The following is a 27463-nucleotide window of genomic DNA, read 5'->3' on the forward strand; positions in this document are numbered from 1 at the left end:
ATGGGGGCGCGGCTAGGCCGGCGGGCCGGGCCCGACGCGGGCTCGGAGGCCGGGGCGGCGGCGGGGTGCGGGCCCGCGCCTTAGGAGCGCCGGGTGCGCGGGCCCCGCGAGATCCAGTCCACGCTCCGCGAGTGGCGGCCCGAGCGCGCCCGTCAGCTGCGGCGCCTCCTGCGCCAGGCGAGAGAAGGAGCGGGCCGGCGGGGGCTGGAGGCCAGGGAGGGGCCGGGAGGCAGTGCGGAGCGGGGGCGCGCGCGCCGGGCGGTTCCCGGGGGAGGGGGACGATGGGGGTCTCCTCTGGGCCGCAGGGCGAGGCGGGGACGGAGGGCAGTGGGCTACAGCTGGGGAGGGGCTCCCTGGGCAGTCCGCGCGTCTCAGGGGTTTGAGGTCGGCTGTGGCTCCTAGCCTGGAGCTAGGCGCCTGCCTTCAGACCCTGCCAAGGAGGCCGGCTGGGGGGCCAGTGGTCTTGTCCCTAGGGGCAATGGGGAGACGGGAGGCCCGGCCCTGGATCCTGCAGCCGGGACCCGGGGGAGCCAAGCTGCCACCCGGCTGGCAGCCTCATCCTAGCAGCCCAGACAAGGCCTGGCCTCCTCGAGGGCAGCGCCCCGGGCCACTGAGGACACACAGCTGGCACCCGCTGTGCCTCACAGCATTGGGTCAGGGTGGGCGGGGCCCCGGTTCCACAGACGACAGCCCCCAACCCCGGGCCCCCAGGAGTCGCCACCAAGCCAGCTGCTGCCCTCTCTGCCGAGTCCCAGTGCCCTGCGGCCGCCGCCCACCCCGCCCTGTGCGCTGAGATCGGCCTGGTCTGCAGGTGGACATGCTCGGGCAGACGGAAGCTTGGAGAAGAGCTGCAAGCCTAGCGCCGTAGAGCAAATCAGGGGCCAGCCGAGGCCGCAGCCTGCCCCTCTGGGCTCTGCAGGCTGGGGGCTGGGGCTGGCCCTTTCTGGGGAGCTGTCTGCTCCTGCAGAAGGCAGGCTGGGGTCCCTGGGACCCTGTCTGGGCCAGCCCCGGCTTCTTCTGAACCCTCCCTAGCTGGCATCTCCCACTTGAACCATGTGTGAAGTGCAAACAAGGCCAGCAAGAATCAGCCAGGGCCCCGGATCTCCGTCTGGCAAGGAGCCCAAGACACACTGGCTGGGCATTTCAGCTGGGTGTCTGGGGGCCCGCCCTGTCCCACGGCCAACAGGGCCTCTGCAGTTACGGCCCTCCGGCTCTGGGGCCTGGCTTCCCGTGCCCTCCTGGGCTTTACGCAGAGAGCACATTACTCTCTGGCTTGTGGTGGGCAGAGGCGCCTGAGGTCTGGAGGCCCATCCTGGTTGTGCCTGTCGCGTCCTGTAAACGGACCCCCTAAAAGACAGCATGCCAGGCGCAGAGGGATAACAGGAGGAGGAGGGCAGGGGGTGGGGGTCAGGAAGGACAGGGCAGGCCGGGGACCTGATGTGCGTGAGGCTGGACAGGGGGGCCGGTGGGCGGGGGAGGCCGTGGAGGCCAGAGTCTGAGGCTTGCAGGCTGTCTCTGCCACCCCACAGCCAGCCGTGAGGACGTTTGATCTCCACTGAGGGGGTCAAGCCCAGGGGTGCGGTGGAGCTGGCTCTGGCTGGGAGGGACGGGAGGCCAGGGCCCCCGGGAGGAGGCTGTCGGGGCCGAGGCCTGAGGCTGCTCGAGCAGTGGGCGGGCTGGGCAAGGGGCTGAGGGCGCAGGCGGGGTGGTCCCTGCACTCTGCAGCGGGCCTGGCGAGACGGGGCTGGCGGCATTCTCTCGAGAGGGAGGACAGGAGTGGGGACCACCCGGTCTGCGCGGAGTGCCACCCCGACAGGAAGGGGTGGACTGCAGCCACAGCGAGAGCTGCGGCCCAGGTGGGTAGAGGCGGGGGGGCCTGAAGGGAACGCTGGAGGGCAGGGGCACTGGGGGGTCATCAGAGGAGCCCCCCAAAGGGAAGCCCAATCCCAGGAGAGCCGTGGGGGTCTCAGAACATTTTCACCTCCAGGGAACCAGTCTAAGGGTTTCCACACCCACAGATCACCTCCCTGAGGCCCCCGACGCACTGACTCTTTGTTCGTGTAGACCCCACCTGCCCTGGAGAGCTGCCCATTGCTGCTGGGTGTGGGGGGAGGAGGGGAGGGGGTCCGGCAAGCCTGGGACAGGGGCAGCGGTTGGGAGGGCGTCCAGGGCAGGGAGGCCGCGGCCCTGGCTCCCTCCACTCTCAGCGGCCTGCAGGATTTGGGCCCAGAAGGGGCCCTGCTCACTAGCCTGGCTCTGCAGGAACGCCGCCTTCCTCAGCCTGCCCACGGCCTGCTTGGGCCCCAGGCCCGGGACCTGCAGTGCCCCGAGATGGTGAGGCCCGCGCCCCGGGCCGGGCAGCGTGGTGGACGGGGTCCCCCCGCCTGCTGCACGCGTGGCCTCAGGAGGGTCAGCGTCCCTCTCTGGGACCCCGAGCCAGCGTCGTGTGTGAGGCTGGCCTGCAGCTGCAGCCCACGGGAGCCCTGCAGACCCAGCCCCGGGGTGTCACCTGCCGTCTGGACCCGTTTCCTGAGCCATGGGCCCGGCCCTGGGACTCAGGCAGGGGGTCCCGTGGGGAACCTTCGGGATCCAGAACACCCTGACAGATCCACCGAGTCCCAGAGCTGGGAGAGAGCCGGTCCACACATTCCCCCTGGGGACGGGAGCCCACCGCCTCCCCGAGCAGTGCACGACGGGAGCCGGTCTCTCCTCCTGCTGGGCTGGCCCCTGCCACCTGCAGCCCAGCCCTTGGGCCCACTGGGTGTCCTGCCTTGAGCCTGGAAGGGGCCTTGCTCCCGACACAACCTGCGGCCCCCTGTCACAGGGAGCCCTGGCGTGAGACAGGGGCGCCCTCCCCCGGGCCCAGCCGGCTCTGAGCCGTCACGTCCAGGTGCCGCGGTCGCCACAGGCACCCCGAGACTGGCCTGGAGCCGTTGCGGGGACCCTGGGCTTGCTGCCACTCTGCACGCACGCTGCTCACAGAGCCTGGATGAAAGAATGTGCTGGGTGGCGGAGTGGGCTCGGTGCAGGCTCTGCGGAAAGCAGGCCGCCCCACATCCTGCCCAGCTGGGCCTCTGCGAGGGCCCGCTTAGGAGCGAGAGAGAGAGAGAGAGAGAGAGAGAGAGAGAGAGGGGGGCTGGGGGGGGGGGGGGTGCCGTCAAACAGCCACCCTCCCCCAGCGGCCCAGACCCAGTCCACGGGCGCCGGCCCGCTGGACGGGGAGAGGGGGGAGGGCGTGCTGACCTGGCTGGCTCCTGTTTCCCGGGGCGGCGTGGGGGCAGCGGGGCTCCCTGGAGGGGCCTGGTCCCGGGGGGCGCCGAGGTGCGCGGGGAGCCGGCGGGTCGCCCGAGGCTCTGGCCCGGGGCCTGAGGACCGGGAACAAGCGCCCATTGTCTGGGCCTCCTCCCGCCGGGCCCCGCGGGCCTTGGACCAGCCTGTCCAGCTCCCAGCGGGCAGCCTCTCCTGGCTGCGAGCCAGGCTGCGGCGGGGGGCAGGGGGGTCAGCCAGTGGGCGGCCCGCGGTCGGGCCGGCTGTGCGCATGCCCAGCTCGGGCCCCCGAGGCCAGCCTCCCTGGCCGCGCTGCCCCCCGCAGCACCTGGAGCTCGGAGTCCTCGGGCAGGACCTGCCAGCAGCTTATCTGCAGCCTAGCCCCTCACGCCAGGCGGCGGCAGGGGCCCGCCCGCCCCGCAGGGAGGCTCAGGGCTGGAGAGGGGGCAGGCGTGCAGCCCCCAGCCCAAGGCGCCCCCTTGCTGCAGGCACCCCCCCGCCCCCGGCCCGGCTCCTCTCCGTGGGAGCTGCCGTCTGCCCTGCCCTCTGCACCCTGCCTGGCCCAGGGCCCGGCCCCCCGGACCAACATGACCTCAGCGGCAGTCAGCTGAGTCCCTGCGGCAGCCTGGGAGGCAGGCGGTGCCCAGGTCCTGTCACTGGGGGGGAAACTGAGGCTGGGGCAGGCGTGGTGTGCCCAGGGCCACACCGCCCTCTGGGAACCCCCAGCCTGAGCGGGGGCTCCGCGGCCAACCCAGCGGCCCACGTTGCCACGGGGTCCCCCTCAGTCGGGCCACATGGCCGTGTGCCCACAGACTTGTTCTGGCAACAGGCCACTGGCACCCGGGCCCTGGAGCGCCTCCTTGCCCCCCGCAGTCTGCTGCCCTTGGCCTCGGGCCTGCGGGGGCTGTTCCTTGTCTTGACGGGCGGGGACTCTGGAGGTGCCCCCAACCACTCTTGGCCCCCAGGCAGCCAGCCCCAGGCTCAAGTGACAGGACAGAACCACAGGGGTTCTGCGGGGGGTGGGGGACCCCCCCTCCGTCTCGAGTTCCAGCTTATGAGGCAGGGAGCATCCCAGCCTACGTCCCCCAACGCGGCCCTCTTGTTTAGCCTGGGTCTGTTCCCTCCCTGGCCCCCAAGCCTCAGGGTTGGGGACACCAGGCACCCTCAGGAGCATCCATCCTTTGAAAACGGTCCGTGACCTTCGAGGAGGCACGTGGAAACACTGACCGGGTGGGCTTGGGGTCTAGCACCCCGATTTGGAGACCTGGCTGCCCCTTAGTGGCATGTGGCCGTGGAGGAGTCAGGTCACCCCCCCCCGCCAGCACCACGGGATAAGCAATGCCACCCCACTGGGTTGGCGTAAAAATCAGAGACAACCATTGTGAGAGGCGTGGCGAGGCCGCAAACAGTGGGTTTTTAGAACAGCCTTGATAAACGCAGGTGCGTCGAATCCTCACAGCCAGGCCGCCTCTTAACCAAGGGGGAAACTGAGGCTCAGGGCTCTCGGCAGCATCGCCGTGGCCACTTGCCCAGGAAGTGGCCGTGCGCAGAGGCCTGGGCCGCCCTGACCGGGGGCCACCGCCTGAGGCCAGGTTGGTGGCAGCGGGGCCCTTGCTAAGTCCCTCCCCGCCCGTGACTCTCCCGCAGCCTCTGGAAGACCCTGCCAGTGGGTGAGGCCGTGGACCTGTCGGGAACCCCTGCTGGCCCGGGACCCGTGGCCCGTCACACGCTATTTGGGCTGGCGGGGCTGGCCCTGAGCTTCACGGGGCTCAGTGACAGGCTGCCGTGCCCGCTGCTGCCCAGCCTGAGCCAGCACCCCTCGCCGCCCACCATCCACGAGGGCCCGGACCCGGGGCCCCGGCCCTGGCGTCCCCCTGGGGCTCTGTGGCTGCACGGCCCACGCCCCAGGCCTGCTGCATCGGGTGACCCGCCAGCCGCCCTGGCTCCTGCCTCCCGAGCCCATGGGCAGACGGGGTGATGGGAGCGGAGGTCCCCCCGGAGCCAGTGTGCGGAGTGGGGGGGGGCCAGCACGTATAAAGGGCCATGCCCTCTCCACCTCAGCCTTTCTGCACCGTGGGCCTCGGGGGCCACTGGGCACCAGCCGGGCCCCTGGGGTGAGAAGAGGGGGCCTGCAAAAGGGAGGGACCAGACTCAGTCTGACCTCCCCTGGGTGCTCCCTGGACAGCTTTCCCTGGGAGGCCAAAGTGGGAGGTCTGTCTATGGGTGGGGACTTGGAGGAGACCTCCGGGGCCCGGCCCTCGGGTCCGGGCAGGGCCTGGGCACCTGGAGGACAGGACCCAGAGCAGGGCAGAGCTCCTGCCTGAGCCCAGGCTGCTTAACACCCCCCTCAACCGGGATTCCCTGGGCCGGGCACACAACTGTGCCAATGGGGTGAGGCCCGCCTCCCGTGGGGCGAACAGCGCTGCCCACCAGCTCTGGTGCCACCCAGGCCTCCTGCACTTGGTGAGTGGGTGGCTCCATGGGGCAGGGGAGGAGAGACAGAAGTCAGACACAAAGAGCTCTGTGCTCCCTGCAGGCCCTGGGGGGCCCCACACTGAGTCCTCGCCCCCGGGAAATCCAGGGGCACACGCGGGGGTGAGGGGCAGGCACAGCTGGCAGCAGGAGGCCCAGGTGGGGAGCAGGACCCACGGGTGGGTTGCAGACCAGGCGCCTTGCTGCCCACCCAGGCCTACGTGGGGGGCTGGAGCTCAGCCCCACTGGGAGCTGGGCAGGGATGCCAAGCTAGTCGAGCGGTGTCATCGTGCCCGGCCCAGGGCGCCCCTGCAGGCCAGCGCCAGGGGCGGCGGGGTCTTCCGCCTCGCGGAGCGCCCCAGTGGACCCTCCCCAGAGCTCCAGCCCTTGGTGGACTGCAAGCCGGCACCGTGAGACACGTCTGTAGGCGGCTGGATGCCCAGCAGCATCTTGGGCCAGAAGGGCGGCGTCAGGCCCAGGAGGGCAGGAGGCGGTGAGGTCAGGCCTCTGCCTCCCTGAGCCCGGGGGAGCCCTACCCGGAGGGGCCGGAAGGCGTGAGCTCTGCTCCCCTCTGTGCAGCTCTCTGCTCTCCGCTGTGGGGTCCTGGCCCCTCCCCAGCCTCCTTTAACGACATGGACCTGCCCAGTGACTCCCACTCTGGGACAGAGGGCTCGGGTCCCCGGGGGCTGGGAGGATGAGCAAGCTGGCCCGGGCCGGGCGAGCTGCTGAGCCGCGTCCTGAGACTCCAGGCTGTGACTCTGCGGCCTCCCCCCGCCCCTCCTCCCTGCCCACCCCAGGCCCGCGTCTGCCACAGACCTGGGGCCTGACGACCGTGACCGAGTGGAGGGACTCTCACCGGGACGCTGTGAGGACCGTGGCCGGCGTTGCTGGCCTAGCTCTGTTTGGACGCAGGTCAATCTCCCCGTCAGATGGATGCCCTTCGGTGCCCCTGGCCGGGCCGGGGTGTGAAGCGGCTCTGAGCCAGTCTGCCCTGTTCCCATGCAGGTGTCCAGAGTCCCTTTGAGGGGCCCTTGCGAACCCCAGAGAGGCTTCCTCTGCGGGCAGGGACACCCAAGAAGCTGCTGCAGGCAGAGGCGGCACCAGGTGGGCCTGGCTGGGGCCGGTCCGCTCCTAGGCTCAGTCTTGGAGGCAGACAGACGTGGCCTGGTCCCGCCCGTCAGCCGCGGACGGTGTGGTCCTCTCAGGGCCCGGCCCCTCATCTTGGGAACGAGGCTCACCGAGCCTCCCCTTATCCCGCTGGCGCGAGGCTGACAAGGCTTGGAAAGGGCCTGCCGCGTGGGGGGCTCCGGGCAGACACTCTGCAGCGTCAGCGGGGCCTCCACCCAGGGCCCTCTGGGTGGGAATGGCAAGAGCCCAGGCCTCGGGACGAGGCGGGGCTGAAGCCATCTATTTATTTAAGAGCGCTCTGCAGGCTCTGCCGGGGCCAAGCACTGTTCGATGGCTTTACACCACTTTCGTTCTCTCTGCACCTGCAGGACGTGAGCGAACTGAGTCAGCGAGAGGTTGAGAGACCTGTCTAAGGTCAAAGGGCTAGGCACGGGGGGGGGGGGGGGAGCCAGGAGGTGAGCCAGGCGACTGGCTTCAGTCTGGGGTGCTGCCTGTCTCCCAGCCATCGGGGGCCGAGGAGTCCCCCAAATCCCCGCCAGGGGCGCCCCAGCAAGCCAGAGGCCATTCGGCCATCATAACGGCCCTGCTGCAGCCAGGCCAGCCGGGATCTCCCTGGGCCTGTGTCTCCTCGCGGGCAAGACAGGGCGGGGGCGGCGGCGGGGGAGAGGTGAGGAGCCAAGCTCTTCCTCTTCTGGGATGAAAGGGACTGGTGAGGAGTAGGCTGGAAGCACTGACGGTACTTCTTGGACTGAGCCCCGCTCAGGCGTGTGGAGCCTGTGCCCGCTTCTGGCAAGCTGGCAGGCGGCTGCAGAAGCCTTGTCTCTCCGGCCTCTGCTTCTCAGGTCATGCCAGCATGTTGAGAGCATCAAGAGGAAAGACGAAGAAAACACGCCTGTCCTCTGCAGGACCATGGTGACCAACGCTCGGGAGCTTCTGTCCCGGGAGGGAGGACGTGTGAGCCCAGATAGAATGCTTTAATTAAAAACGCTTCCTCCTTGGAAGAAAAGCTGCGACAAACCTAGGCAGCGTATTTAAAAAGCAGAGACGTCACTTCGCTGACAAAAGTCTGTAGGGTCAAAGTTAGGGTTTTCCCAGGGGTCATGTATGGATGTGAGAGCTGGACCGTAGAGCAGGCTGAGCGCCGAAGAATTGATGCTTTTGAACTGTGGTGTTGGAGAAGACTCTTGAGAGTCCTTGGACTGCAAGGAGATCCACCCAGTCCATTCTGAAGGAGATCAACCCTGAATATTCACTGGAAGGACAGATGTTGAAGCTGAAACTCCAATACTTTGGCCACCTGATGCGAACAGCCAACTCATTGGAAAAGGCCCTGATGCCGGGAAAGATGAGTGCGGGGGCAGTCTGTGTGGAATTGATATCGTGCTTGTGCGTGCTCAGTGGCTCAGCCGTGTCCAACTCTTTGCGACCCCATGGACTGTAGCCCGCCAGGCTTCTGTCCGTGGGATTCTCTAGGCAAGAATACTGGAGCGGGATGCTATTTTCTCCTCCAGGAGATCTTCCTGACCCAGGGCCTGACTCTTTTGCACTGCAGGCGGATTTTTTACCTTTGAGCCACCTGGGAAGCATTCCCAAAGAGTTGATAATTGATATTATCTCTTCCTTAAATATTTGGCAGATATCCTCAGGGAAGGCTCATAAGCCTTAAGTTTTCTTTGTGGGAATGTTTTCAACTACAATTCCAATTTAAGAGAAGTAGGGGTATTCGGGTTAGCTGTTACTTCTCAGAGGGAGTTTTTGCATTTTCGATCTTCCAAGGAATTAGGCCGTTTCATCTAAGCTGTGGAATTTGACACGAAGGTGTTCATAACCTTCTCTTTTATTCTGGCTGTACTGAGAGGCTTGCAAGATCTTGTCCCCTGACCAGGGATTGGACCCAGGTGCACAGCAGTCAAAGTACTGAATCCTAACCTCTGGACCGCCAGGGAATTCTACATTCTTCAGTGATATCTTGTCTGAGATTGATACAGCTGAGCTCACTGACCCAAGACCTTCCTTTTTTCCTAATACAGGTGTTTAGTGTTGTCTATTAAAAAACACAAGAAACCACTAACCTGCTTTGCTCCTATGAACTCGCCTATTCTGGGCATTTCATCTGCATGGAATCACATTCTGTGTTCTCTTTCACTTACCTTGTCTTCAAAATCCATCCATGGTGTAGCATGGGCCAGTAATTCACCTTTTTTAAGGTTAAATAACACTCTACTGTATGGATATGCCACTTTTGTTTAGCCATCCATACATCAGCTGTTGTAGGTTGGAGTATTGCCTTAATTCTGTTTTGTTAGTGTTGCTCTGGGGTTTATATTATACATTTTAAAATTATCACAGACGTCAAGTAATACGCCATTTCTAGTATAAGAAATTTATAATAGCATGCAGTATTTTCCTCTCAGCCTTTATGCTAATATTGTCACGCGTTTTACCTTCACACGTCAAGAGGATGAGATGGCTGGATGGCATCACTGACTCCATGGACACGAGTCTGAGCAAACTCAGGGAGACGGTGAAGTACAGAGATCTTCACTTCTTTGTGTATATCCAGATCTCCACGTGCTCGAATTTCCCTTTTGCAAGAGGAGTACCCTTTAATGCTTCTTGTATAGCAGGTCTCCTGATTTTTTTCAGCCTTCGAATGTCTGAAAATGATGTATTTTGCCTTGGTCTTAAAAACTTATTTCTCCAAGTACTGAATTCCAGATTGACAACTTTCTGTCAATACTTTGAAGATGCTGTTTCATGGTCTTTGTATCTGTATGGTCCCCAGTGAGAAATGTCATCCTTGTTTTTGTTCTTCTGATTATAACATTTCTTTTTTTCTCTAGCAGTTTTTTTTTAAATTTTCTCTTCATCACTGGCTTTGAATGATGATATATGCCTGGATCTCAGTTTCTTGTGCTTGGCGTTCATTTGGCTGCTGGGATCTGTGGGTTTATACTTTTCATCCAGTTTGGGGAGTTTGGGGCCATTATTTCTCACACACTTTTTCTGTCTCTCTCATCACCTCTCCTTCGGAGACTCCAACTACCCATATATTAGGACACTTGAAATTTTCCCATAGTTCTTTTTCCCCGATTTATTTCTGGCTGTGCTGTCTCTGCAGCGCTGTGGGCTTTCTCCAGTTGCAGGGCGTGGGCTCTAGGGCGTGGCGGCGTCAGTAGGCACAGGGGCTCAGCTGTCCCTCAGGAAGTGGGATCCTAGTCCCAGGACCAGGGATTGAGTCTGTGTTCCCTGCACTGGCAGGCAGAATTCTTAACCAATGGGCACCATGGAAACGCCCTTCAAATCCTGTTCTCTGTGTTTCATCTCGCACAGTTTCTATAATGTGAGCTGTGCTTAGCTGCTCAGGCGTGTCCGACTCTGCGACCCCATGGACTGCAGCCCACTAGGCTTCTCTGTCTGTGGAATTTCTGGGCAAGCATCCAGGAACAGGTTGCCACGCCCTTCTCCAGGGGATCTCCCGACCCAGGGATGGAGCCAGGGTCTCCCGCGTTGCAGACAGGTTGTCCACCAGCTGAGCCTCCGTAGCTCTGCCATAACACTCACTGACCTCTTCTTCTGCAACGCCTCATCTACTACGGTATCTTAAGTTCAACGAGAAATTGCTTCTCTTCCTTCTTTCTCCTCCCACTACACCCCTCTTGTCCTTCTTTACAGACCTTCCATGTCTTTCACCTTTTTGAATGCATGAAGAGCGCAAACAACCATGCCAGCCGCCTTCCCTGCTCCTTCTAACACGCGCGTCTGAAGACTGATCTGCTCTGAAGACTCTCATTACGGGCTGTGCTTGCCTGGCTCTTTGCCTGGCTGGTGATCCCTGAATGGACAGCAGACGCTGCGAATTTTACTTTGTAAGGTGCTAGGTATTCTTATGTTCCTGTAAACCTTTTGGGGTTTTGTTGGAGAATACAGTTAATTGACCGAGACACAGCTTGATCCTTTCAAGTCCCATTTTTATGATTTGTTAGCTGGGTCCACAGCAATGTTCAATCTAGGGCTCAAAGTTCAATTATGAGGCAAGACTTTCCTGGATACTTGTCTTAAAAATACATATTTTTGTATTATTCATGTTTAAATGTCTTTTACTGAGTATTAAAAAAATGTTAAAACCTTGGAGCCTTGCTACAGGCTGCCCCTCCTAGAGCCAGTTAACCCCTAGATAGTAAACAGCTTGCTTGCACAGCATACCTTTCACATACAAATTAACCAAAGTCTAAACCAACTCACCTGCCGTGCCAGACACCACACAACTGGAGACCACCCCTATAGCCCGGAGGCCTCTGCTCTGTTCAAATCAGCCAATTCCAGATGTCCTCAACCCGGCCTACCTTGCCTCACCCCTGCTTTCCCCGTGGAACCCACACTCAGGCCCTGGGTCATGCCTCCCCTCCCCTCCTGCCCTTGGCCCACCTGGGGTTTCCTCGGGTGACCCCGCGCACTGTGGCACGGCCCTTGCACTTGGGGAGTGTCGTCTCCGTGCCTGTCACCCCTACAACACTCCTGGTCTAACAGTTTCCCCGCCGCCGTGCGAGTCAGGTCTCCCTCTGGTCGGCAGGACCGGGAACCGGCCCCACGTCTGTGGCCCCACGTCTTCCCCATGGCTTCCTTCCTGGCCTGTCTCCTTGGTATTTAAGAGGAGCCTCTGCAGCCCCCGGGTCCTCTGTGAGGCTTGCTTCTCCCTGCTGTTCTGTCCTCTGAATCTGAGCTGCCTCGGGGTCCCTGGACTCAGCTGGCCCCTCAACCCGGGTAGGCTGCAGCTCCCCTCACTGCCGCAGCCTGGAAGCTCTCACCAGGAGGTAACACCACCTCATGAGTTTCCCAGCTCTCGGGTTACTCTTCTTCAATGCCCTGAGTTTTTTTTCTTTTTTTTTTCAGGCATGAGGGTAAGTTTCCATCTTGGCCAGAAGCAGGAATTTAAAAAAAAAAAATCCTGTGTGCTTTATTATTTTTTTTTAAGCTTATGAAATAGTCAGCAGGTGTGTCTAGAAGCAGAGATGGTATCAATGACTCAACCGAGTCTGCACCTCCCTGGTACAGATAAGAGGCTGGAATCCCTCTCTTAGGCCGTGGTCCGCTCGTCCCTCCACGACATCACCCTTGGACCTGTGTCTTCTTTACCATGCCGTGTTGCTTCCAACCTGACTGTTTTTCTTAAACTGCAATTTTCTATTAAAATTATTTTTAATGTATTTTAACTTTTGAGGGTTGTGCAGGATGTGGGATCTTGATTCTTTGACCAGGGATCGAACTCGAATTCCCCTGCAGTGGGAATATGCAGTCTTAGCTACCAGACCCCTAGGGAAGGCTGGAGGTCCTATTAAGAAAAAAAAAAAGAAAGAAAGAAAAAAAAAAAAGGGACCTCCGGAGGATCAACTTGGAGAAATCTACAAAAGAGCAATGGGGGGGTTAGGGGAGGCAGGAAGAGAAAGAAGTGTAACAGGCAAAGTCCTGAGATCCGACATCCGAATAACAGGAACTCCAGAAAGAACACCCAGAAAACCAAAGGAAGGAAATCATTAACAACTAACTCAGAAAAGTTTCCCAGAAACGAAGGATTAAAGTCCGTTCTGAAAAGGCTCATTCAGCAAGAGCCTGGTGTGATGCACCCACAGGCCTTGGCTGGGGCACGTTGGTGTGAATCCCGGAGCCGGGAGAGACAGTTTCGTACAAAGGTCAGTGCTGAGAACAGCCCCGGACTTCGCCACTGCAGCACAGAGTGCCCGATGGAAAGGTAACAATGCCTTCAATATTCTAATGGAAGCGAACTCCCACCTGGAATCTCACCCTCAGCGCAGTATGAGAGGAGAAGCCGCTTTCCAACACGTACGCCTTCTACAGCAGAGGTGGGAGGAAGAAGTTACAAACCACAGGAGACTTCAAGAGGAAAGCCCGTAACGGCAAGGCCTTAAGCACAAAGGAAAGCCGGTCCAGCCCGGGGCCAATGGAGAAGAGGCTGACCAGACAGGAGGGGTTAAGGTCTTCAGCCACGTCTGGGGTTGGACTGGCAGCAAGCAGACAGAGAACGAAGCAAGCAAGGACGCCCTGGATCGGCCAAAAGGTTCGCTCATCACGGGAAACCCAAACAAACCTTCTGGCCGACCCAGCAAGAGGATTATTAATTCTAGGAAAGAGAAAGTTCTGCACGAAAGTGATCCCATCTACCACCTGGCTCAGCTGCAATCAAACACCGGGCCCTAATCCCTAATAACAGAAACACCGACTATGATTGGGTCAGAATTACAGTATCAGGGAGATGGGCCACGGGGAGCCGTCGGTAGGCAGGATGGAGAAGCTGAAGGATAAATGCCTGAAATGAAACGTCAAGGAGTAGCCACACAAACAGGCTTAAATGGAGACACAGAAGCAAATACGGACAAGCAGCCCGGAGCTGAGCGGGCTGGGGGGCGGCGCAACACACCTCCCAGAGCCACCTGCTCTTTCAGTGTGAATAACCCATCTTTTTCCCTAAAGTGCAGGACACAAAACTGTTTATAAAGCTGTTTTAGGGTAACTTTATTGTTTTATAAAACTTCCAGGGAACTGCCCAGCAGTCCAGTGGTTGGGCCGCAGCTGCCGAGGGCCCAGGTTCGATCCCTGCTCAGGGAACCAAGGTCCCACAAACCATGGGGCGCAGCCAAAAAAAGTTAACGCTCACAAAAAACAAGACACTCTAGACCAGGGTCAGAACGTGGACTTGGACAAGCTGAACCGGAGTCGCTGAGTGGGGACCGCAAGGGCACGGCTCAAAACAGGTTCCGGAGCCCCCCTCTGCAGGGGAGGCACTGCGGGAGCTTCGGTCGTCTCTGTGTGCATCTCAGCGGACCTGTTCCTTTTCAGAAACAGATTTCCTTTTCTTCTCAGAAACAGATGAACTCCTGGTAGCATCGAAAGCAAATTACCTCCTTCCACACGAAGTGCACTGGAAGCCGCCCCCAGCCACCCTTCGTTGAACTTATGGGAAGAGCTCTGGGGGGACGGTCCTGGAAACTGACCTGCATGCCGGGCTGACCCGAGGACCGCCACCTCGTGGCCGTGCTGTGACCTTGGGACGGAAGCTCGCTAGGGGACCTCCACCTCCCCCAGCACTGGGACATCTGTCCAACAGGCACCATTCTAGGGCCGACGACCGACCCCCTCGCCTCCAGTTTCTGCCGAAGCTCATCCTACACAGGGACCCTGCTGGCCTCTCTCCTGTGTCCGACTTCTCCACGCTGCTTTTCCAGTTCGGGGCTGCTGTCAGCTACTGGCGCCGCACACCCCGTCTCTGCGTTAGCAGCCGCCGCTGTGCCAGTACACGCCGAGCGCTGTGACGAACACACAGGACCCTGTCCCCCGGGTCAGCTAGGGCTGCAGGAGCCACGGGGCTCTCTGAATGGCCTTCTTGTATCAGACTACTTCTGCTAGGTGCTGAGTCACTGGGGCTTGCAGGCTGCAAGCTCTGGGTCTTGGTTTCTTTCCCCACAGGCAGGACCTGTGTGTCCCGTTGTTTAAGCTGAGCTGACAGTGCTCCTGAAGAGGCTGCCGCGCGCATGGCTGCGTGCCAACAAAGGAACCTGTACGCCCTCGGAGCCCCTCCAAGCGCTTAGCCAGTGCTGGCTGGGACGGCGGCCCCTGCGCTCCTTCACACTGGCGCTTCCCCAGCACACCTCCCAGGGTGTCAAAGCTTAAGCTGCGGCCAAAGCTAACACAACAGAAAAACTACAGAAGGAACAGAGTCCTCAGATTCTCAAAAAGAAAAAAACACCGTATTTATTTAGTTTAGCATCTTACCCACATCTACAGAAAATGATGTCAACAGATAACCTGGACTTACACATAGGCACACACCCCGACCCAGATAACCTAAAAGAAAAAAAAAAAAAAGCAAAGTTCTGTCCAGCAGATAAAATCTATCTTCGCTTCTGGAAGATGTTTCCACGTCCCATTCCGCGTCCTCTCCCTCTCGCGGCCACTGAAAGGTAGGGGAGAGAAAAGACGAGGCGGGTCGGTGCGGACCCTCAGCACAGAGGAGCCACGAGGGGCCTGAAGGCCCCCAGTCCAGCAGCAGGCCCGCCCGCCACACCTCACGGGGAAAGAGCCCCCAGGAGGGGCGGGTGGCCAGGCAGAGCTGGAGAGGACGCCCTGAACCTGTCTCCTGGCCCAGGACCACCCCACCAGAAGCTGGGGGCAGGGCCTTGCAGTGAAGGTGGTTTGCCGGGCCCTGCCTGGGAACCAGAGGAAAGATGGATTCTCAGAGCTGCCCCAGGGTGAGCAAACAAAACACTACAGATGCATTTAATTCACACGTAAAATTCCGAAACAGATGTGAAGTGTTAATGTCTATTAAATCTGGGAGAGGAATCTTGTTCTCTGAGCTGTTCTGCATGTGTGAAATGTTTCTGAACAGGGGCGGGGGAACCACAGATGAAAACCCCAAACCACCCCTCGATGAAGACTGCTGTTCTGAGACTCAGGTCCGAAGAGGGGACCAGTGGCTTTGAAGAAGGGAAGATACCCTGCCGGCCTCTGGACTCTCCTTTCAGAGCCTGGAGCTGACCCAGGAGGGAGGGCAGGCCGTGAGAACCTGGCCGCCTGCTGGGGGCACCGCCTCCTAGAGCCCCGACAGAGACGGGAGGGTGGCCCCGAGGGAGCGGAGCAGCAGCTGCAGCTCAGCCTCTATACCTTCCCCCGACGGAGGGCCAGGGCTCCAGTCCCCGCCGGGAGGGGCGAGGAGGCTCTCTGACCGGCTTCTCTGGAGGATATCTGAGAGGCCCCTCGGAGCTCCCAGGCCACCCGACGTGGGACAGGCCTGCTGCAGGGACAGGCCTGCGGAGCACCCAGGGCCCTTCCGGCTCTCTATCGATAGGGACTCAGACTGCTCCTAACGACTCACTCGTTTCCTAGCTCATCAACACAGCAGAGCTCTTCAGGACCCTGACACTGAACACTGAGTGGGCTAACCCAGGGAAAAAGATGAGGCCACGTCACTGGGAAGACCACATCCCACTTCTGGAACGCAGTAAAGGAAAATCGCATTCGGCCTCCTTTAATGGGTAAAAGATGGCTCCAGACGGCTGACTTCCAATCTGAGTCCCCCTCCCCACCCCTCCTCTCACTCACACTGGGCATCAGGAGACACCCCAGCCACACAGTGACCACCACCCCAGCCTTTCAGGGCCTGCGCCTCCGCTCAGCAAGCAGAGCGGGGCAGGCTCCCCGCGGTCACCACAGCAGACTCATCCACTCTCACCTGAGCCCGTCTTTCTTTAAGGAGCCGCTGTGGATGTCGCGCACGTCCTGAGTGGGGGCGAGTGAGGCAAGACAGAGAAGGCGGGGCCTGGGGATCCCCAGGACTGCGGGGCAGCGGTGTGGAGCCGGCTGCCCGGTCACAGGGCCTCCCTAGCAGGCCCCGGCCCGTCTGCCCAGCACAGCCCCGCACCCGCAGCACCTACCCTGGGCCTTCAGGATGGCCGCCTTGCCCCCGTGCGCCCGCCCGGCGCAGCCCCGCACCCACAGCACCTACCCTGGGCCTTCAGGATGGCTGCCTTTCCCCGGCCGGCGCCCGAGCCCTGGTTTTTGTTCTTCATGCTCTTCAACATGGGTGCGTTTTTCAGCATGTCGGGCAGAATCAGGAAGCGGATCTTGCTGCCCCGGATGTACACCTGCTCCAGCTGGGCCACGCGGCCGTCTCTGTACGTGACCGTGATGTTGGACATCTGCAAGGGAACCGCCCTCGTCAGTAAGGTCACGGGCACCGGCAGAGAGCAGGGGGCGTGAAGGCAAGCCCTGGTGGGAGCGGGGGAGACCAGGAACGCCGATGCGTACATCACAAGATAAAGCCGGGGACTCCAGAGCGCCTGCGGTGTGTACCAGAGCGGGGCTGCGCCTCGCGCCTCGCAGTACGCGGGTTCCCACTTCGACGGATTGAAACCCAAGGCTGAATGGCCAGCACGCAGAGATTCCTACCTGGAACCTGGGCCTGGCCCCCAAGCCCCAGTCCTTCCCCCCGCAGCCCCCCGTCAGCGTGTGCCACGTGTCAGCCGCTGTGAGCGGGCCGCAGTGGCGCAGCACCGCCTGGCCTAGCCTCGCGCACCTCCGCACCAAGGCGCCCCGAGGGCCGCGAGCGCTCCAGACGTGGTGCCACCCACACCTGTGGCCCGTGCCCGAACACAGGGCAGGTGTGCGGCGACAGCTCGCACGAGGACCACACAGGACTCAGGAGCAGGGCCGTCACTGCAGCTACGGGGCCCCTCCAGCCTGTGGGCAGATGCGGATGCTGGCAGCGGGAGGCGGGGGTGGCCAGAGGACAATCCAACCAGGAGACTGGCCGGTCGTGGGAAGGCAAGAGAAACGTGCCCGTGCCAATCCCGACAGGCACCACGTCTAACAGCAGGGCAGCTCACTCTGCCAGCCTTCTGGGTGGAAAAGGAGCACAGTCTGTCCACAGCGGGTCAAGCCCACGTCGCACAGTGGAGCGCTGTTCCCTGCTTCCTGGCACTTGTCGTCTCCTTACCCCGACCTGCTCTTCCTTTCGAGTGCTAACTGCCCCGCCCCGGCCTCTACTGGAGCCCCGGCCTGCAGAAGGCAAATGAACTCCAGCCGGCCTGCAGTCTGCTCAGGGGCTCTCTATCGCAGGCCTCTTCTCCAGCCCACCCTGAGCACCCAGACAGGCCGTTCTGAAAGATCAACGACACTCAGACTGACTGCTCTCACAACTGGCACGTGTCCGGGCTGAAGCCTGCTCACGTCAGGGGCAACAATGAAGGCAACGGGTCATAAACCTGTCACAAACACAGACAGCGTGAGCCCACGTGGAGAACAAACGTGAATACACGGAGAGGCAGGCAGAGCAGACCCAGTAAACACAGGAAGTTCCGTGGAGGAAGGGAAGTGCCTTTGCAACGATTATAGTAACACCAATATTCAAGTAAGAACCTTCACCAGGCCCGAAGCAGGGCTGGCCACCAGGAGACCGCTGAGAAACAAAACGTTACAAGGTATTTATTAAAGAACCTCCCCAGGAAACGCTCATCAGTCACAAAAGGAAAAGGAACAGGCCCTGAAGAGCACACACAACACCTCAACCAGAAGATCAGGTTCACCTCAGGACACAAAAATCACAACACCCCCCAAAAGCATAACCCAAATCTAATGAGAAGACGTCAGAGAAGCCCTAATCAAAGGACAGCCCAACAAAACAATCAGCCTCTAGTCTTCACCAAGTCACCAGTGGTGTGAAAAAGCAAGCTTGGAGCAACTGCTACAAGCACTGAGGCGTCCGGCGCCGGGCCAGGAGGGACAGCCCGAAACACCGGAGGCGCTGCAGGTGACGCTGGGGTGCCTGGCTTAACAGCACAGCGGTAGGAAGCACAGGCACACGGGCACAACGGGCACGCATGAAGGGGGGGACTGCAGCCCGCTCCCCAGGAGAGCTCAGAGAACACCTCGGGGGGCTCCCACGGCCAAGATAACGGCCCACACTGACCTGTCACCGAAGGGGTGAGCATGCCGACACCCGCAGTGTCACTTCCTCGGAATCCGTTAACCCTCACCTTCCCCGGCAAAACGTCTGGGCATCACGCTGCTTTAAGTATAGTGAAATTCTGGACTTGGCCCTTACTTTCTTTTTTAAAAAAAAGGTAATATTTACTGTGCTTTGATGATCACAAACTTAACACACGATCGTCATTTCAAAATGAGAATAATAGTTTTTAAAATTTTGGAGAAGGAAAATGGCACCCCACTCCAGTACTCTTGCCTGGAGAATCCCATGGAGGGAGGAGCCTGGTGGGCTACAGTCCATGGGGTCTCAAAGAGTCGGACACGACTGAGCGACTTCACTTCCACTCTCAATCACATATAACTCCTCATTGAAAAGCAACCCCTCACAGGAGCCTTCCTCAAAATCTTTTTAAAGCGTTTTAATGTATCATTTATAGCCTGGTTCTCATTCCCATAAAACCGGGAACACTATGGAGCCCTGTATCTCCCCACTTATGCCAGGGGCATTTTACCACATCAAATACCCCTCCACACCATTTTACTGGGTGAGTAATACTCTTCATAATGCACACTCGTTTGGGTGATGAGCAATGTTGGCTGAGCTGAGACTTCCCCAGGGCAGTGCTGCCGTCGGAGGCTCTCCTAGTCGCCACCCACTTCCCCGGGTCAGACCCGCGCCCTACACCAAACGCTCTCCTGCTCCTGCCCCTCGACCCTCCGCAGCCAGCTGTCCGCTCCCCCAGTCAATCTCTTGCCGAGTTAACTCTGTCGGCCTTTTACAGATGAACAAAGAGGTAATTAACATTCCCAAAGCCACCTGAAATTCACACCCACATCAGATTCCAAAGCCCAAGCTCTTAAACAGAAACTGCGCCCCACACTCTGTAAAGTGATGCTATACGAACTCACGTGCCGTGGGAAGGGAACCGCACCAAGCAGTGGGTCCGACACGACTCGGCAGAGCGATATTCAGCAGGTAAGTCCTGTAATCTTATTCTTTCCATTTTATGCATAAAACCATCACCCAAACCTGCGTGCTTGGCCAAGTATTTGCTCCAAGTGCAGCCACACGAGGTGCTTCCGCTAGGAAAATGGCAAATACCCACAGTATGTGAGTGGAAAATGCTGCTAACTGCAAAGCATCGTGCAAACACGCCGTGCGGGGTCGGGGGGGCTGAGCCTGACGGCTCCACTGAGGGCTGTGCTGCTGAGTCGCTCAGGCGCGTCCGACCCTGTGCGGCCCCAGAGACGGCAGCCCCCCAGGCTCCCCCGTCCCTGGGATTCTCCAGGCAAGAGCACTGGAGGGGGTGCCACTGCCTTCTCCAATGCAGGAAAGTGAAAAGTGAAAGTGAAGTCGGTCAGTCATGTCTGACTCTGTGCGGCCCCAGAGACGGCAGCCCACCAGGCTCCCCGTCCCTGGGATTTTCCAGGCAAGAGCACTGGAGGGGGGTGCCACTGCCTTCTCTGGAAGGCTGTGCTGCTTCTCTTAAATGGGCCCAAAATCCGTGAGACTACGACCACGGGATTGGGAGAAGCAAAGGATGAGCAGTCTAAACAGTCAAATTCTAGGTTTCATATTCTCAACCTCCAAGTGGCTCTCACTGATGCCCGCCTCTCTGGGACCTCTAACAGGGCCTGGCACAGCTTAGGCACTCGGTGAGCAACCGCTGACCAAGAACCTCAAGGAGCCCCAGCCGCCGGCGCCCCGGCCCCCGAGGCTCGGCCCGCCCCGGCCCCGCGCAGAGCAGACACCTGGCAGTTCATGTTGTCCTCCGCCTCGATGAGCTTGCCCCGGTACACCTCCCCAGTGTTCGTCTCGCACGTCACGATGTGGCCCTCGGCCTCGTGGAGGACTTTGATCGGCACTCCGATAGACATCCTGGCAGGCAGAGAGTTCTGCGGCGAGAGAGAGACAGCAGTTAGCTCGTCTTCCGAAGCCCGAGAAGGCGTGTGCAAACACCACAACCCCTCAAGGCCGACACTCTGGAAAACTCAGCAAAGTTGCCAGAGGTGCACTGGGTTTTTTTTTTAGCTGAATTCTGAGCTTAAAGGACTTATCTGGCAAACACGTGCAGGATGTGGGTGGGGAGGAAAGGGGGCTCAACAGGGGGAAAGCTAAGGGGAATGAAAGCTGTCTCCCATCTTCCTTCCACCACAGGTCCCTTGAGTGTGCATGTTAAGTCGCTTCTCTGACTCTCTGCGACCCCATGGACCGCAGCCCACCAGGCTCCTCTGTCCATGGGATTCTCCAGGCAACAATACTGGAGTGGGGTGCCATGCCCTTCTCCAGGGGATCTTCCCCACCCGGGGATGGAACCCGCATCTCTTACATCTCTGCGTTGGCAGGAGGTCTTTTTAACCACTAGTGCCATCTGGGAAGCTCAGAAGGGGCTGTGCGTTTAATTCAACCCATTAAGCACTCTGACCGCCTACTTACTTCACCATTAAGCTAAAGAGAAAATATCCAAGTGTTCACAAGGTGACGAGGTGCTACAAGTAGGAAATGCTCACCCTGGAGGGAAAATACAACCAGGGAAAACCCCGACTTGATCTAATTAAGAGAGAAAAAAAGCAAGTGGACTTTTTAAATCCCAAGATGGGTGTATAAAACAAAAACTTCTGTAAAATGAAATGCTTTCTGCTCTCCAGTAAACAAGGCCCGTCGCAGCCATTTGGTATTCCAGCCTTCCAAATGCAAATTTTTAAGCCCAGGTAAAAACCATACTGGCTTTTTGGCAGCCGTCCGTTACTTCCTGTAAGTGCTGAGGAGCTGGTGGATGTGAGAAGCACAGGAGGCGGTCCCTCGTACCTTAGCTTTAGGGTAAAGGAGGAATTAGGATGTGAACAGCCGAAAAGCAGGAATTGGCCCCAGACAGCTGAGATGCATGTGAAAGAAAAGACTTCAGGAAGCCCGGACTCTCGCATCTTCCCACAGAACAGAAAAGTGTTAAATCTCTTCAGGCAGGAGATCTGGTCTCCATTACTCAACAGTCATTTTTAATATTCAGATTACCTGCCCCTAGCTGCAAACTTCTTTGTAGCCTGACTCCACCCCACCCAACATTTCTCTCTTCCAGGGGTCGCCTGAAATCCTGTCTTCCGGGCTCGGAGTCCTCATGATTCCCACCGAATAAACCTAATTCTCAGCTTTTAGGTGGCGGTATTTTTCCGGCTGACAGGCAGCAGGAGGTCGGAACACAACCATGGGTGGTCAAGAGAGGAAAAGGACCGGGAGAGGTTAGGAAAAAACGGGGTCCGTGGGTGAGGACAACGCTGAACCGCAGCTGTCCCACGGAAGGGCAGCCGGAGTTACAAAATGCCTGCAACGCGATTTAGACAGAAGCAAGGAAATGGGATAACCTGCGTTTTCAGCGTTAGGCGATCAGGTCCTGGAAGGGGGAGGGAGGCAGAGATGCCAAGGGCTTTGAAAAGAAACCAGCCAGGTAGGGATTTGGGGGGAAGGTGGCCACCAGCCAGGAACGATCTCAAGACCACTGCCTGGATACTTCGAGAAACACCGGCCTGGAGAGGCTCGGAAACCGAAGAGCAAGTACTTAGGGGAAAAAGCTAACGAACGCACCTCCAGGCGCTTGGGAGGCGCCGCTGGGGGTCTGGGTGGCCAAGCTTCCCGCGTCTCTCCCTCCACGAGCACCGCAGAGCTCCTCGGCGGCGCGCCCTCCTCCAGCCCCCCGGCCCCCCGCGGGACCTCGGCCTAGCCCTCGCCCGCCCCCGCCGCCCCGGCCCTGTCCTCACCGGCTCCGGTCCCCCCTTTCAAGAGGCAGCAGGGTAGACGGAACTGCGGCGACTGCGAAGGCGTGAGTGCGCGAATGGCGGGCCGCGCGCTCCCAGAATACCACGCGTTCCCAAAATGCCTCGCGCAGGGCCCGCCCCCTTCCTTTACCCGAGTGGCGGCGGGCGAGGTCTCTCGCCTTCGCGTTCATCCTTATCGCGCCGGCTGGGGAACCCGAGCTCGGGTACAATAGTTCCGGGCCCGGGGAAGAGCGGGGCTGATGACCGGACCCAGGTGCCGCCGGAAACAGCGACCCTCGGGCCGGCCCGGGCCGAGGGGGACTCGCGGGCCCCAGCCCCCGACGCCAGACGCTGGCTGGACGGCGAGGCGGGCGTCGGGGGCGGGGGCCCGGGGCCGGGACCTGCCCCCACGGGGGGAGCCTGGGAAGCCGACGGCGCCGGGGAAGGGGTGCCCCGAGCGAGGCGAGTGCCCCCGGCGTGCGGACCGGGGAAGCGGGGACCCGGAGGAGCGGGCCGGGGGGCTGCCGGCGTGGGAGCCGGGGGGCTGCCGGCGTGGGAGCCGGGGGGCTGCCGGCGTGGGAGCCGGGGGGCTGCCGGCGTGGGAGCCGGGGGCGGGCCGGGGCGGGCCGGGGCGGGGCTTGGGGCCGCCGCCGCCTCCCGCCCCTTCTCCCCCCGGGGCGCTGGTGCTGGCGGCCCGGGAAGCCGGCGCGCGCGGGCCGCGCGCTCTCGTCCCGAGTCGACGCCAGAGCTGCAGCCCGCGCCGGGCCGGGGCCATGGGAGCCCCGCGCCGCCCGGGTCATGAGGACGGAGGTGGACGCGGAGGCAGCGGGGCCGCCGCTCGAGCCCGGTCAGTGTGGTCCCTCCGTCACCCCGGGGATCGCGGTGGGTGCGGGGCAGGACTCCGGGGATCGGGGGGCGGCCCTGACCCCGGGGATCGCGGTGGGCGCTGGGCAGGACCCAGGGGATCGGGGGGCCGCCCTCACCCCGTGGATCGCGGTGGGCGCTGGGCAGGACTCCGGGGATCGGGGGGCGGCCCTCACCCCGGGGATCGCGGTGGGCGCTGGGCAGGACTCCGGGGATCGGGGGGCGGCCCTCACCCCGTGGATCGGGGCGGGCGCGGGGCAGGACCCCGGGGATCGGGGATCAGGGTTGGGGGTCAGCCCTCAACCCGGGAATCGGGTATGGGGGGGGAACCCCGCCCGAGCGCCGGGCAGGGTCCGGCCGCGCGACCTTGGGCCGACCGCCGCCGCGGCCCCGGCTGTTGAGCTCTGAGCAAAACCTGGGCAGGTGTGCGCTCCGGCGGGTCCCGCCGGGCCGGCCACGGTCAGTTGGGGTTTGTTTGTTTTTCCTGATAACTCCCTGAGCAGGGACACCCCTGGGCATCTCTCGCTTGCGTTCATGGAGGGAAGGAGGGTCCTGGTTGAGCGGCCCGGGCGGCGGGAGGGGTCACCTTTCCCAGGAGCGAAAAGTCCTCTTTGGAGCTGCTTTGGGGAGAGCCTGTCCCCTCTCCGGTAACTGAGGCCTTAGAAAGGGCAGGCAACTGGCAGGGATCGCAGAGCAGTGAGGGACAGCCCGCCCCTGGCCTCCCAGACTCCTGCCGTGTTGTCTTGCTACAGGGTCTTCCTTCTCTAGTCACTCCTTCCCAGGCACCTGAGTTCCTTTGCTGGGGGTGGGGGTGGGGGTGGGGAAGGGGGCACAGACTGATAAATCAGCGGCCAGCCTCCGTGTGCTTTTCTGAGTGGGAGAGGGCGAGCAGTGGTTCCCCATCCCCTCTGCAACATACAGTTGACAAGAAAGGGCCGGTGAACTCTACAGTGAGGTGCCCACACGTGGGAGACCCCAGCCCTGAGGCATCCATGGGACACGACTGTGGTTGCAGCAAGGAGTTGGGTCCAGGGCTGTCCCCGGGGTTTGCTGTCTCCTCCTCCGGTTGTCTCACTCTGTGATCTTCGACCAGACACTTGCCTTTCCAGAGGAGCCTCAGTGGAGTAATGACTCACATTTCCAGGGCGCTTTCTTTGAGCAGGCACTCTGCCCGAGCTGTTTACATGCAGGGCCTCATTAGTCCTCATAACGACTTGGGTGAAGCTGGTTCCTATTGTCACTTGCACTTTTGCAGGTGAGCCGACCAAGAGCTTAAGTATTCAGGGCCAGAAAACTGCCTTCCTTCCTTGAGGACAGCTGCCAGCTGAAGCCAGGCCAGCCCCTTCCAGGCAGCCCCTGGCCCTCAGGTGGGATGGGCTGTGGCTCCAGGTGCCTGGCAGCAGCTTTGGACTTAGAAGGCCTGCCCTTATTGGGTTGGCTGACTTGCTTGTGCCTGGGTTGGGGGTGGCCCCGAGGTGGCTGTTCAGGGGCCTCAGGGGTGTGGGCAGGATCAAAGGGTAAGAGATAAGGGCAAGAAGAGGCGGGGCAGAGTTCCTGAGGGCCCCAGCCAGCGTCGGGCGGTGCCACGTTTTACAGTTGGGGAGGCACAGACAAGAGTCGGAGCCTGGCCACAGGTGGCCCAGCCAGCCAGTGCCAGAGCCTGGGCCACAGAGTCAGGAGGAGCCGTGGACAGAGGACCATAGTCTGGAAGCCTGGGGGAAGGGGAGTCCTGCGGTGACCCGGAGGCTCAGGCCGCTCAAGGGAAAGGAGACAAAAAAACAACCGCCTTCCATTCACCGCCAAAGTGTGTCTGCCGAGGTCTCTGGGCTGGGAGGAGGCAAACGCTGCATGCCTGCCACTGAGGAGTTCCCCACGGGTCTGGTGGGCAGACAGACACCAGCTCCGGTCCTCCAGGTGGAGGAGAAGGGACCGAGGCGTTTGCATGTTCAGAGATGGGAGACAGCCTTCTTGCAGGAGCCAAGGCTGGGGAGCAAACAGCCCGTGGAGAGAAAAACAAGGAGGCAGTGTGTGGCTGCGGGAGGGGCTCTGGAAGGGCGGGACAGCAGCCTGCGGAGGCCTCTGCCCCTGCTCAGCCTTCGCGGGGGGGTGAACACCTGGACGGCAGGGCTTGGTCCCGTGATCTAGCGTGCCCAGGGCCCAGCACACCGTAGTGGGCACTCGGGAGTTCATTTTCTTTCCAGTATCGGTTTCTGGAGTGTCAGACACCAGGCACTGGGAAAAACAGCGAATAAGATGAGCCAATTCTCTGCCCTGGGGCCGCTTCCAGTCTAGCAGGGAGATAGGCAGGCTTTCTTTCTGCTGTTGTCACTTTGGCCGAGTACTGTGGAGGAGCCCCTGCTCCCAAAGGCACAGTCAGTAAATGCCTCTCACGGGGCGTGGGGGGGACTTTGAGCCGGGACCTGAGTGACAAAAAGGGGCAGACTTGAATCCCGAGGGTAAGAGCGCTCCCCCGGGGCGAGTGGGGCAGGCCCGGCAGGGCTTCGCAAGGGGTAAGAACTGTCTCCTGAGGGCCGTGGAAGACTGTGGAGGGACCCCTGCGGCTGCTGTGGACTGGAGAGGGACTGGGGGGGGCGCGGGACAGGCAGAAGTTGGGCAGGTCGGGGCCCGCGGGGCCCAGTCCATAGCAGTGGGCGGAGGCGGATGTTGCAAGGCCCAGAGCGGTGGCCTGGGTTCCTTTTAGGGCCTCCTGGGGCCAGGGGAAGGAGAGCGAAGCCTGACCTCCGACTGGCCTCAGCGCCCCAGGCCCCAGCCAGATGTAAGGCGGGGTGCCGGGGACATTCTTGCCCCAGGGGCCAGGCGGCTCGGCCAGCAAGCAGCCTGCACGCAGCCGTGCCGCCCTGCTTTCTGTGGGCCCTGCGGGTGAGGCGGGAGAGGAGAGGTCACGGCAGTGTAGCCAAGGCACAGTCCTGGCCCCTGCTCCAGAGGGCGTGGACAGTCCAGCAGGGCAGGGGTCCACGCGGGGGCCCGGGCCGGCGGAGTGCCGATGAGCGAGGGGGCACGGCCAGCCTGCCGTCCAGGGAGGCCCGGGAGGTGCTGGCCTCTGAGCCAGGCCTTGAGGCAGGGGAGGGTGTGGACGGGAGAGCAGGAGCTTGGGACCCCTGCAGGCAACAGGAGGTCGCAGGTCGCAAGGCCAGGATGGACTGCAGGGCTCCCGGGCCCCGTGCTGGTTGGTCCACGTAGGGGTAGGATGGGGAAGGGTGCTGGGGGTCAGCTCTGCGAGGGCCGGTTTGCTTTCAGGAGCGTCGCCTGGAGACCCCAGAGGGGGAGACCACGGCAGCCGAAAGGGCGTCCTGAACGAGCAGAGTGTCACGGGCGGTTCTTTAGCTCTGAGCTCCGAGCAGATTCCCGGGACCCCAGGGCAGGAGGGCCCCCCAGGCCAGTGGGCCTGCCACGGCCCCACTCTCTGGTCTTACGGCGTGTCCCACACGGCCCCTGGCCCGGCCCCTGGTTTTCCTCAGCCGCCCGTGTGGGCTGTCCGCCCGGCCACTCCCCACTGAGTCGCCAGTCTGCAGGCCGGGCACTCATGGGGCTCTGGGGAAATGTTCGTTGACCGAAAGGGAAATCAGACCAAAGTCCCCACTTAAGGGATGGCCAGACCCAGCCCACACGTGGAAGTCAGTGGCCCAAGCCAGCGGGAAAGCCCAAACCGGAACGCCCAGGCCAGGCCCTTGCTGCTCTGCCCCGGGTAGCATGGCCCTGGCTGATAGGTGACTGCTCCCTCCTTGTAACCCTGGGGGCTGTGGAGTCAGCGGCCTTGGGAATTGAGACAGGAATGTCTGCTGAGACACAGTGGGCTCCAGAGAGGGGCCACGGAGGGGCGTGGTGCCCAGGGTGGGGGCCTGTGCACCGTGGGGGCAGCGTCGTGGAGAAGTGACGTCTGCAGACAGGATTTGGCTCCGTGGCCTGGGAGGCTGAGCCAGTCCAGGCGGGAGGGAGGGGGCATAGGAAGGCTGTAGCCTGGGGAGAGCAAGGGGCGGCTGGGCAGCAGTGGGCCCCGGGGCAGTAGCCACGCGGGCCTTGTCCTAGGGGGTGTGGGGGCCACCCCACCAAAGGCCTGTGCACAGGGCTGACCCGCCCAGACTGGTGTTTGTGGAGACCGCCGCTGTGGCAGGGAGAACGGGTTGAGGGGCCCAGTAAGGCTGTGGACCGTCCTCGAGTGGCCCCTTGGGACCTGAGCGGGCGCCAGCAACGGCAGCTCCAGTGGGAGTGGGGTGGTGGGCACTGCGCCAAGGGTCCATGACCCCCTCCCGCCCCCGCCACCCGTGACCCCCCAGCGCCGCTCCCACCACCCGTGACCCCCCTCCTGCCCCTGCCACCCGTGACCCCCCACCATCCTCCTCCCGCCCCCGCCACCCGTGACCCCCCCAGCGCCCGTCCTGCCACCCGTGACCCCCCTTCCGCCCCCGCCACCCGTGACCCCCCACCGTCCTCCTCCCGCCCCTGCCACCCGTGACCCCCCCTT

General features: G+C 61.4%; 2 protein-coding genes and 1 long non-coding RNA gene across 6 annotated transcripts in view; 1 reads left to right on the forward strand and 2 right to left on the reverse strand.

Annotated features, from left to right (window-relative positions):
* The window catches only part of LOC120871303, a 13441-nt gene extending 1246 nt beyond the window's left edge, over positions 1 to 12195 (reverse strand). The window contains exons 1-2 of the long non-coding RNA XR_005722997.1: positions 11109 to 12195; positions 4095 to 4100 (exon numbers count right to left, since the gene is read on the reverse strand). This is a non-coding gene — a long non-coding RNA (uncharacterized LOC120871303). The remainder of the gene's footprint in view (positions 1 to 4094; positions 4101 to 11108) is intronic.
* Positions 12196 to 14603: 2408 nt separating this feature from the next.
* On the reverse strand, positions 14604 to 22268 carry SNRPD3 (small nuclear ribonucleoprotein D3 polypeptide). 2 transcript variants are annotated; one of them, XM_040251191.1, is made up of 4 exons: positions 22120 to 22268; positions 20119 to 20262; positions 16388 to 16580; positions 14604 to 14836 (listed from the first exon to the last, which is right to left on the reverse strand). In XM_040251191.1, exons 2-4 carry the CDS (start codon positions 20242 to 20244, stop codon positions 14775 to 14777), a joined length of 381 nt encoding a protein of 126 aa, XP_040107125.1. In that variant the 5' UTR covers positions 20245 to 20262; positions 22120 to 22268; the 3' UTR covers positions 14604 to 14774. The 2 variants fall into 2 exon arrangements, with proteins under 2 accessions (XP_040107125.1, XP_040107126.1); XM_040251192.1 differs by having other exon boundaries at positions 16317 to 16580; positions 22120 to 22237.
* A 531-nt stretch (positions 22269 to 22799) lies between these two features.
* The window catches only part of GUCD1 (guanylyl cyclase domain containing 1), an 11826-nt gene continuing 7162 nt past the window's right edge, over positions 22800 to 27463 (forward strand). Inside the window, exon 1 of one of the 3 annotated variants that reach the window (XR_005722998.1) lies at positions 22800 to 22963. Coding sequence is in view for 2 of the 3 variants with exons in the window: in XM_040251196.1 (XP_040107130.1) it covers positions 22915 to 22963 (49 nt within the window). In the remaining variant the exon portion in view is untranslated. The remainder of the gene's footprint in view (positions 22964 to 27463) is intronic. The other 2 variants (XM_040251196.1, XM_040251195.1) reach the window with 2 other exon arrangements.

This window comes from Oryx dammah, unplaced genomic scaffold (genome assembly GCF_014754425.2).
Source record: "Oryx dammah isolate SB20612 unplaced genomic scaffold, SCBI_Odam_1.1 HiC_scaffold_12, whole genome shotgun sequence".
NCBI lineage: Eukaryota > Metazoa > Chordata > Mammalia > Artiodactyla > Bovidae > Oryx > Oryx dammah.

Bases quoted from the DNA above. Each gene is read 5' to 3' on its own strand.
- SNRPD3 (XM_040251191.1), bottom strand. From the start codon at position 20,244: ATGTCTATCGGAGTGCCGATCAAAGTCCTCCACGAGGCCGAGGGCCAC. The intron at 16,581-20,118 runs GTGTCTGCTCTG...GTTCCCTTGCAG, and splicing joins AGGACAACATGAACTGCCAG to ATGTCCAACATCACGGTCAC. The intron at 14,837-16,387 runs GTAGGTGCTGTG...CCTACCTTTCAG, and splicing joins AGCCATCCTGAAGGCCCAGG to TGGCCGCGAGAGGGAGAGGA.